General features: G+C 36.3%; 2 protein-coding genes across 2 annotated transcripts in view; both read left to right on the forward strand.

The window, feature by feature from the left end:
• LOC148956128 (adenylosuccinate lyase-like) overlaps positions 1-338 on the forward strand; it is a 62,018-nt gene extending 61,680 nt beyond the window's left edge. The window contains exon 9 of the mRNA XM_089094080.1: positions 187-338. Coding sequence (XP_088950206.1) covers positions 187-273 — 87 coding nt within the window. The 3' untranslated portion in view covers positions 274-338. The remainder of the gene's footprint in view (positions 1-186) is intronic.
• Positions 339-1,469: 1,131 nt separating this feature from the next.
• Positions 1,470-11,461, forward strand: part of LOC148956130 (membrane-bound acylglycerophosphatidylinositol O-acyltransferase mboat7-like) — a 265,838-nt gene continuing 255,846 nt past the window's right edge. The window contains exon 1 of the mRNA XM_089089363.1: positions 1,470-1,594. The gene's annotated coding sequence lies outside the window, so the exon portion shown is untranslated. The remainder of the gene's footprint in view (positions 1,595-11,461) is intronic.

An 11,461-nucleotide genomic window follows, 5' to 3' on the forward strand; every position in this document is an offset into this window, starting at 1 on the left:
TTTCGTCTCTATCTACTTTTACATTAAAGGCTTTAAAATTTTAGTTTCTTAGCATTCAAAAGGCAGAGATGAATATTGCACCACATTTGCTTTTTTTGTTTCGCTATTCGTTTTCCTGTTTTTATTAGGTGATATAGTGTTATTATCAGTTTTAATTCGTTCTATAAATCCATTTTGTATTGATAGGTTACTGAGTTCCTTGAAGAAGAAGTTTACCCAGTTTTGGAAAAGTACAAAGGAAAATTAGAAGGTGCTGTGGATTTGCATGTGTAAAGGCTGATTTAAAAATTTTAAATAAAATTTGATTTAGAGAAAGATATTTTCTGCGTTTTTTTGTAAAAAAAATGACTTTCATTTAGTTTCGTTCGGTTTGTTTGGCACTCATTCTTTTGACTTGGTTTCATTTAATCAGTTTAATTGGGTACCCATTTTTCTACAATTTTCTGGTCAAAGGAAGATTTTTGTTAATTTTGTTTTGTTTGTTTGACCCTGGTTAGTTTAATTTGGCTGGATTTAATTTTAGTTAGTTTGACCCTAATTTTTTCTCTTTTTTTGTCAAAGGGTGGTTTTTGTTTAGTTTTAGTTTTTTTTACTGATTAGTTGATTTGGTTTAATTTACTTTTAAATAATTTAATTTAATTAATAAATTTAAGTTATTTTAATTTGGACCTCATTTCCCCGTCCGTTTTTTTTTTCAAAGCAAATTTTCATTTCGCTTTGTCGTGTTTGTTTGGTACTCATTAGCTTAATTTAATATTAATTAGTTCAATTTAGCAAGGTTTATTAGTTTAATTTGGCATTCTATAGTTTTTTTTGTCAAAAGACGATTTTCATTTAGTTTCGTTTGATGTGTATGGCCCTCGTTAGTTTTATTGTAAATGATAAGTCCATCAGTAAAAATCTTAAACTTGTTTTGATGAGGGTGAGGAGAAGTTTATGTTTGTAGGGTTTTACTACTGCTAAAACTAGTACTAACGCTTAGCCTTTGGGGCTAACATGTGGTTTGTTTTTTTGTTTGGCAGATGTGGGGTGATTTCTTTTGATAAAGACAGACATTTATGATAGTATTTAACATCAAAAAGAAAGAACTGAAAAATATATCTCGCTATCCAATTGCAATCATGTGAAGAAATAGCAAAAAAGGGTAGGGCAGGACATTGGCAAACGACTGGTGAATTTTTGAAAGCCTGCTTATTTTTAGTTACGACGCTAATGCACTCTAACTCTAGAGCGTTTAGAATTTTTTGTACGAGTCTTTCCCAAAAATATTTCCCGATACAAACTCTTTTTCTTTGTACATTCAAAAAATACAAAATTTAATAGTGGGTTGACATTTGAAATTTTGGTAATAGACAACAAGTATAGCTTATCATTTCGCATGCGTTTTTTATTCAGACACTTTCCGTCCTTTAGAAAGAATCTCTGGAAAGCACTTAGTTTGCGAGAGCAATTTGATATCCCAGGATGTACAGGGTTTGAGGATACCTTATGGGATATAAAGGTTCTGTTTTAGAGAGAATTGTGATTTTAAAAGCACGGATTTGTGGCAAAGCTGGAGCTCAAAGGCCCTGGTTTTCATTGTGGGAATGGTTCGGTAAGTTAAACTACAAATTAGAAAGCTTTCAATTTTAAATTGGGGTTATTCACTCGTAGAAAATTCTCAAAATTTAGAAAAATTGAAGTCATGGGTAAATTTTTAACCAAATATTGATTCTTTTAATCGTATCTCTCGTAAATATTTCTCTCCCTGAGGCGTACCATTTTAAAAATGACCACATGCACCGATGTAATATGTACTGACCGAAATGTTCCGATTTAAACTGAACAATCTCCAGTGACAAAATATGGCATTGTAAATTAACTTAAGCAAACTTAAAAGCTTAACAAGGGCATTTATGGTCTTTTCACAGGAGAATGCTACTCTGTTGTTTTTGTATATATAAATCGTGATTTTTTAGCTACTTCAAATAATTAAGTTCTTAAACTGAAGGAAGGGTTGAATTTTCTCTCCATGGACAGTGCCATTTTAGAAGGGACCTCATTAACCGATATAATATGATCAGCATCAAGAATCTGAATTTGCGAGCCAGAAACGGTTTTGGGTTATCAATATTATATTAAAACTTAATAAAAATACAGAAATTGGTGTGCTAACTTCTTAAAAATATTTAACTTCCCAATTATTCATATCCACGTAAGTACATAACAAATAATCCTGTAGCACACTTCAAAGATTTGATGCAGGCGTCACAGACAATTCTCTACTGGGAATAACTAGGGATCCGTGGGTAAAATTTCAACTGTGTGTCGAAAAACAACTTTCACTACTTATAGTTCTGTAGATATACAGATAAATAGACCGTGGTGTCAATTTTCGACAATGTTGGGGGGAGGGGAGCAAAATACTTTTATTTAATCTAGCAAAGAGGGAGGGCAACTTCTTCCCGTATTGTCAGGTTTTCGGTGAGAATACCTTAAAATGATTTTTTTTTTCAAGAGGGAAACCCTCCTCCTCAATTGATGCCATTCTATAAAGATCGAAATGCTTTTAGTGAATCTTGAAACATTAATATCTTAAATAATGCCATAAACCTAGAAATGGGATTAGTCACCATACGGGTGTAACTAAGGGTCTGTGGATATGTTTTAGAGAGCTAAGCTCCCTAAAACATGGGTCTGAGCTCATCGGAGGACTGAGCTCCCTAAACGAATACCTAGGGAAGAAAATTCTCCCCTATAGCGGCCACTCTGCCAATGACTAACTTGTCTCTGTTTTTAGTCTAATCTTTAATCTTAAGTATTCAACAGATTACAAAACAATTACAAAGCTTGAAGAAATGTCAACTGTCGCCAAACGCTAGATGGTGCTGATAGTTTTATTTTGTTGACACTAGCACCAGTTTCCATATTATAAGTTACCCATACTCTTTTGTCTAATTTTTAGGGCGTCAAAATTGAGCATCAATCTTAAGTATATAATAGAAGTAAAGTTTCTTAGACGCATTTGAAAAGCCATTTCCGTCTATTTGGTGTATACCAAATGTACTCAAAAAATTTTCGTTGTTTTAAATGAAAAAAAAGAAAATTTTTGGGCCGCAATATTTTGCTGGTAAACTCTCTGTCCTCTGCTGCTCAAATCTTAAATATATTTTTTTCATTTTGAAAAAAAGAAATGAGGAAACACTCGGGGACTATAAATAAATAAAAAAAAAACTGTTCTTGACATAATGTCGCTAATGAATGATAAGTAAAAGAACGACTTCTAAATATGATATACAGATAGAAGGAATGATCTGAAGATAGAATTGAAAGAATGATATATAAAGAAAGAATGATATATTCTCAAATTGTATTCAGACTATATTCTACAGATTGGCCTCGAAGAAAAAGGTCGAAGAAATAAAGAAAATCAGTCAGAATATAATTCATATGTATGAATATTTAAATAATTTGCCCTTTTTCATTATTTTGAAATAACACGTCTGAAATGTATATGTCTATTTTCGGACAAGAAAAAAAAAACAAATCACCATAAATTTATAGATGAATTACTCTATACTATAGGATGTGCAAACAGTATTATACGCTGCTGCCCTAAACCATAATAATAATAAAAATACAATTTCAAACAAAATTATTCAATTTCTAGTAAGAATTCCTTCAGATCAATATAGAGAGAGTTTCAACCACTAACTTCACTTCATCTGGAAGGATGTATTTGGACTAAGTGTGTAATATTGATTTTGTAGGTTTGAAAGCTTCCCTCTTATCCCATAAACCTCTTGGGTGTGAAATAAAAGATCACAGTCATATGTTTAACTACACAAATACAGAAAGTTTTAGGGCATCCCCTAGTATCAGTACTTGTCTGACGAACCCCTCTCTTTGTAAATATATACATTTTGGCCTGAAAAATCATTTTTGACGACTCATATCCCCGCCACCTTAAATAAAACATTGAAGGGGTGTTATTTTTTTCAGGGTGATTTTCATTTACGAAATATTGTTATGCAAAAGTTAATGCTTAGCGCCACGGCTATTTGCAAAAGACTACAGACTTGTCCTGTTTGTAACTGTCCTGAAGATGGTTTTATTTAAATATAGCAGGCTTTTCTCTGTACACTGTTTTCTTTTTTGGGAGGGAGATGAATACATTATATATTCATTACGATAAACTTCTACCTGTTCGCAAGCAGGATTTATAAGTTACTGTTATATTTATTTTTATGAATAATTATTTTTAAATATTGTATGTTTAGTTTGTAAATATTATGCTAGAACTCTCCTCATTTTTTTCCCGTTAGTGAGGAAAATTCAAAGGATGGATCTACCCGTGAATTTCATAAAGGTAATACAAGAAAAAACTACTTGTAATTCTAAGACTTTCGTAACCTAGAAGAATCAAATAGCAATGGCATGTTTGAGTCACATGGATATTGCAACCTCAATTTTAAGTGGAAAAGGTAAACTAAAGGCTTTCAAAAATTTCGGCTTAGTGGTTATTTCTTCTTTGAAATAAAAGGATCTTGGAAAGGAAGATAAATAAAGTTTGTTGATACAGATCTTCAGTTTGTCAAAGATCAAGTTACCAAGGTTGCAAAAACACAGTTTAATACTAGATTTAGGGAAAGATTATTAATACGAAGGGAAGATATGACATTATGAAAAACAGTGTCCTCTTTGGGGGAAAATCGTAATTTAGGTGCCAAAACGTGGAAGAAATGTCACTGACACTGGAAATGTCAATGAAATGTCACAAATGGCAGAAATGGCACTTTTAGGTCTTTTAAAAAAGACATTGAAACTCTTAATTTTCGTTTCAATGAGTCCTCTCCTGGTTTTTAGAACCATCGGCTCAATTCAATAACCCCGAAAAAAAAAAACAATAAAAATGCACCCGTGATCATTCTTCTGAGAAAAAAACTACATTTCTGGGGTGTTTCCCTAATTTTTTCGAAAACCAGGGATTTTCTTTTCAGGCTTGTAGCTTTTGATGGATAAATTAAACTTACTGTATTTCATATTTTTGGAATCTGCATAAAAGTCAATTCTTTTGATGTATTGATTGTTATTAAAATTATTTTTGTAGTGTTTCAGTTACTATCGGCTTGAGTCACTCCTCACTTACAGTTAGTTAACACAAACTGGCTGAAAACATTTATTACGAAAAGAAATTTATGGGAATTTAGGAAAAGAGCCAAAACACCTCAATTGTGGTGACAGGACGAAAAAAAAACCGTTAGAGCCACCATGGTCAGAAACCTTATACAGAAAATTTAAAGGCCCCAATTTGGACAACAGGGAAAATCACTTTTTTTGCATGGGTAACACTGATATGCCTCCTTTTTACCTAGGGATGATCGTATTGAATCAGCGGTCGTGAAGATTGTTGATAGAGGGCTCATATATATATATATATACATATATAAATATATATATATATATATACATATATATATATAAATATATAACTGGTGCAGTTCTAGAAAACTTCTCCGCTAGATTTACCCTTACTGACCTACCATTTAAAAACAAACTAAACCAATCCAAACATCTCCCTTTTACGCTCAAATCTTTTAATCTACCCAACAAAATACTGAAATCAACGGTATCAAACGCTTTTTTTAAATTTATGAAAATACCAATACTATAATCACCCTTTTCTAAAGCTAAATTAACATTTTCTAAAAGATGCTGTACAGCATGCGATGTCGAATCCGAACTGGCCATCATACAATGCATGCAGGCTCGTGAAGCTATCATAGAGTCTTCCATGGATAACTGTTTCATAAACTTTCGAAAACAATGGCAAAACAGAAATAAGCCTACAGTTCGATATATCCATCTGAGTGCCCCTTTTGTAGAGAGGGAGAATCTTTGCTGTTTTCCATAATTTAGAAAAAACCCCTTCTCCATTGATAAATTTATTAGATGTACTAGCACAGGAAGAATGTACACCAGAAGTGATCGAGTAGTCTTCAGGTTTACAGCATACAACCCAGCACTGTTGGATCCAATCGAGCTGATGATGTTTGTTAATTCAGCTGAATCACAGGGACGAAATTCCATTTCCATTTCTTCGTCCCGCTCACCAGCAAGCGACTTGCTTTTCACAAGAGCTTGGGTATTTCTAGTTTCTGCTTATATGAATTTCGTGTTTTTTTTTATGAACCGTTAGTGTTTATTCATAAAGTTGATAATGAAATGAATGAACTTTAATTAAAGAACTGAATATATATTTAGGATCTCTTTTTTGTTATTGTTAGGATGTATCTTCTGTATGCCTTGGGGTGTCCTACAAGACGAAGAAGGTTCCAGAGGGGATGAGGCGCGAAGTTACCCTACCTACTTAGGGGGGGAATTACGAGGATAAAAATCGTGGCTTTGGCCTTCGGAGATGAATGTCAAGAGACAGGATGACTCATCCGTCGGACGCGATCGAGCCACCGAAGTGGCTAGAGCTGGATCCTAGTGGGGATTGTTTTGGATACCAAGGCGTTTGTGAATTTTGACATTAATGGGGCAGGCTTCTATATATTGATTCCAATTGTCGTCTGTGTTCTAAATGCAGACAATTTGAGCCTGTTCTTGATGTCATGACGTCCAAATAGACATTAAATTAGAAGCAGTGCTTTTGTAAAATTATTTATTTTTATTGGACCTTTAACTTTTGCCTCAGCTTTTCTTTTGTTATTATGAAAGACATATCGCTGAACCTTTTTTTCTAGTAGGCTAATTGTTCAGGTGGTGGGAAAAACACTTCTTTTTTTTTCCAACGATTTATCAAGCCCAGTTATTTTATTTCCAAACGTATGGTAGGCATTGATGACCACCTTTGTTTCTTTTAATTGTTCCGGTGGTGGGACAAAAACTTTTTCTTTTGCATCGGCTTGTCTTTTCTCATTATGAAAGACATATCGCCGAATATTTTCAAAGGTACGGTTGGCATTGATGACCTTATCCATGTCAAAATCAAAAACCCAATCATCATCGCTATCATTTTCAATTTGTTTGGTTCGTTTTATCTCGGCTTGTCTTTAGTCGTTTTCACAAGTTTTCTAACCGCTCGTGTCTTTGCTGTTCATTTTCCTTTTTAACACGTTTTTGGATTTTGATTTTTTCAGACAATTTAGTAATGACCTTTGCTTTAGCTGCCCGTATTGGTGTTGTCGCAATTGATGGTGCAAACTTTCGTTTTTGGGCCTTCCAACAGACATTATATTATATAAATAACTGATGCGTTAGAAACTCAACAATATTATTTATGCTGTGTATGACATCATATTACAAACTGCTTATCTGATGTCCTAAGAAATGCGTATAATGATAATAATAAATTTATTATAAGTAAAAAAATAGGCCATACAGCACAGTATTCTTAAATAAACTGCACAAGAAAAATAACATAAATATCAAGTTTCACTCATCGAGGTCAACGCTTGATTTACATATTTCCATAACTGCCTGATTGTCCTTTTTACAGTCGTCTGCAGGATCCCCGGGAACTCCAAGTTCCCGGGGATAAAATACTTTCCCCTTAAAAGAGAAATTATTGGCACTCGGCGACAATATGGTCACATGTGGGGCAAGAGTAATCTGCATCTACATCTGGTGGGGCCATCCATTTTCTTTCAAATACTATTTTTCCTATTTTTAGTAGCAGGCAATTCGCTCGGATCCGAAACCAAGTCCTTAATGTCTCCGCCGATAATCCTAGTTTAAAATAATATTCAAATCCAAATACCTCTTTTACTTGAGAATAAAACTTCAATATCTCAGATGTTTTAACTGCCAAGGTCCACATTTGGACTTCCTGGTCTTTTATTCTTTCTATAATCTTAGCCAAAAACAGCTCGCCCTGACCTGAGGGTCCTAGCCCCTCATTCCAAATAAAAGATAATCTTACTCCACCTAAAACATTTTTTATTTGATACGGCCACGATCTTTTACGTTTCGACCGTAGCATCAGTAGAGAGGGGTCAGAAGGTCCGACGATCACCACGTGGTTTATGGTTTTATCAGTGAGAATTTGAAAAACATGAATTTTGTCACATTTATGTATGTTTTCATGGATGGTTATGTGTGTGGGTCGATTTATTTGATGTTTTTAATGGATGTTTAATGGTTTTTGTCAGTGAGAATTTGAAAAACAGGAACTTTGTCACATTTATGGATGTCATCAGCAATTCATGTCTGTTTTATGGTTTTCTCAGTGAGAATTTGAAAAACAGGAATTTTCTCACTTGGAAAAACAGGAACTATGTCACATTTATGGATGTCAACAGCAATTCATGTCTGTTATATGGTTTTCTCAGTGAGAATGAAAAAACAGGAATTTTCTCACTTGAAAAACCATAAACCACGTGGTGCTGTCACGAGTCAGAACACCTGTGCTGTCGACCTCAATTCACCTATCGTGAATCAATAATTCCCCTTAGAAACAACAAATTAATTTCCCCTTTCTTGACAGATCAATCAATCAATGACATCATCTGTCAGACTTTAAAAATTTTCGCCTAGAAACATTTCTCCAGGAATAGATCCAAATCATTAATGTCTTTGCCTCGGGAACAGTTCTACTGGTCGAACTCCAAAGGATATTAATAACCAAAGGCCATGGAAACAATTAGGCAAGAAACATCTTAGCGATGAATTGTTTTAGCGCGCGAAAAGGTTTCATATTAATTTGAAATGCGTTAGCGCAGAGATGCCAATAACAAAGGAACACGCTGAATTTACGTTTAGGGATTATTTGGGCGAAACCGTTTTAGACAGGTTATGGAACTATTTCGGCGAAACAGATAGAGACATTTTAAAAGAAGATTTTTGAAGAGATTTTAGAAGAGAATTTAATGGTGAAACTCTGTGGTCGTTATAATACACAAGTTTCATTTGAACAGTGTTGTGAGGTCCTCTAACCCAACCCCAAAGGGTTCCAATCCTCCTACCCCAACCCCGAAGGAAGCCCCCGGTCCTCAAAGCCCCCAAACTCCCAAAGGGCCACCGGCGCCCCCAAAGGCCCACCCAGACCCCCAAAGGCCATCCCCAGGCCCCAAATGTCCCCCAGGCTCCCAACTGTCCCCCCGGACTCTCAAAGGCCCCCCAAGCTCCCAAAGGGCCACCGGCGCCCCAAAGGCCCACCCAGACCCCCACATGCCCTACCCGGGCCCCCCAAAGGCACATCGAGCTCCCAAAGGGCCACCGGCGCCCCAAAGGCCCACCCAGACCCCCAAATGCCATCCCCGGGCCCCCCAAAGGCACATCGAGCTCCCAAAGGACCAACGGGGTCCCAAAGGCCCTCCACCGGTCCCCAAAGGCCCCCCAAGCACCCAAAGGGCCACCGGCGCCCCCAAAGGCCCCCCCAGACCCCCAAATGCCATCCCCGGACCCCCAAAGCCCATCCCCCGGTCCCCAAAGGCCCCCCCGAGCTCCCAAAGGACCACCGACCCTCAAGGGACCCACAGACCCTCAAAGGCTCTCCCCGAGCACCCGTCTTTCGTTGATGGGTGTTGTCTGAAACCTATGATTTGGGATGTGTAGTTTGCTACTTCAGGCTTTTCTGAGCTAAGGTTTCCTAGTATTTCCTAGGTGAATGTTGTCTGAAACCAATAGTTTGGGATGAGTAGTTTGCTATTTCAGGCTTTTATGAGCTAGGTTTCTTAGCCTTTCGTTGGTGTGTGTTGAGTGAAACTTATGATTTGGGATATGTAGTTTGCTATTTTTGACTTTTCTGAGTTGGATTTCTTAGTCTTTCATAGGTGTGTGGTGTCTGAAACCTATGATTTGGGATGTGTAGTTTGCTATTTTCGACTTTTCTGAGCTGGATTTCTTAGACTTTCATAGGTATGTGTTGTCAGAAAACTATGATTTGGGAGGTGTGGTTTGCTATTTCAGGCTTTTCTGAGCTATGGTTTTCTAGTATTTCGTAGGTGAATGTTGTCTGAAACCAATAGTTTGGGATGAATAGTTTGCTATTTTTGACTTTTCTGAGCTAGGTTTCTTAGTCTTTCGAAGGTGTGTGTTGACTGAAACCGATGATTTGGGATATGTAGTTAGCTATTTTTGACTTATCTGAGATGGATTTCTAAGTCTTTCATAGGCGTGTGTTGTATGAAACCTATGATTTGGGATGGGTGGATTGCTACTTTTGACTTTTCTGAGCTCGATTTCTTAGCCTTTCATAGGTGTTTGTTGTCTGAAACATATTTTTTGGGATGAGTAGTGTGCTATTTTTGACTTTTCTGAGCTAGGTTTCTTAGCCTTTCATAGGTGTGTGTTGTCTGAAACCTATGATTTGGGATATGTATTTTGCTATTTCTGACTTTTCATAACCGGATTTCTTAGTCTTTCGTTGGTGTGTGGTGTCTGAAACCAATGATTTGGGGTGTGTGGGTTGCTATTTTTTTTACTTTTCTGAGCTGGATTTCTTTGCAATTCGTAGGTGTGTGTTGACTGAAACCTATGATTTGGGATGGTTAATTTGCTATTTTTGTCTTTTCTGAGCTAGATTTCTTAGCCTATCATATGTGTGTCCTTTCAGAAAATTATGATTTGGGAGGTGTAGTTTGCTTTTTGGACTTTTCAGAGCTAGGATTCTTAGTCGCTCATAGGTGTTTGTTGTCTGAAACTTCGAGTTTGGGATGAGTAGTTGGCTATTTCAGACTTTTCTGAGCTAAGGTTTCTTAGTATTTCGTAGGTGAATGCTGTCTGAAACTTATGATTTGGGATATGTAAATTACTATTTCGGGCTTTTCTGAGTTGGATTTCTTAGTCTTTCATAGGTGTGTAGTGTCTGAAACCTATGATTTGGGATGTGTAGTTTGCTATTTTCGACTTTTCTGAGCTAGGTTTCTTAGCCTTTCATAGGTATGTGTTGTCAGAACATTATGATTTGGGATGTGCAGTTTGCTATTTCAGGCTTTTCTGAGCTAAGGTTTTCTAGTATTTCGTAGGTGAATGTTGTCTGAAACCAATAGTTTGGGATGTGTAATTTGCTATTTCCAACTTTTCATAACCAGATTTCTTAGTTTTTCATAGGTGTGTGGTGTCTGAAATCTATGATTTGGGATGTGTGGGTTGCTATTTCAGGCTTTTCTGAGTTGGATTTCTTAGTCTTTCATAGGTGTGTAGTGTCTGAAACCTATGATTTGGGGTGGATGGATTGCTACTTTTGAATTTTCTGAGCTGGATTTCTTAGCCTTTCATAGGTGTTTGTTGTCTGAAACATATAGTTTGGGATGACTAGTTTGCTATTTTTGACTTTTCTGAGCTAGGTTTCTTAGCCGTTCATAGGTGAGTGTTGTCTGAAACCTATGATTTGGGATATGTAATTTGCTATTTCTGACTTTTCATAACCGGATTTCTTAGTCTTTCGTAGGTGTGTGATGTCTGAAACCTATGATTTGGGGGTGTGTGGGCTGATATTTTTTGACTTTTCTGAGCAGGATTTCATAGCCATTCG

This window comes from Artemia sp. Qi Xiang Cuo, chromosome 1 (assembly GCF_049724085.1).
Source record: "Artemia sp. Qi Xiang Cuo chromosome 1, ASM4972408v1, whole genome shotgun sequence".
In the NCBI taxonomy this organism is placed as follows: domain Eukaryota; kingdom Metazoa; phylum Arthropoda; class Branchiopoda; order Anostraca; family Artemiidae; genus Artemia; species Artemia sp. Qi Xiang Cuo.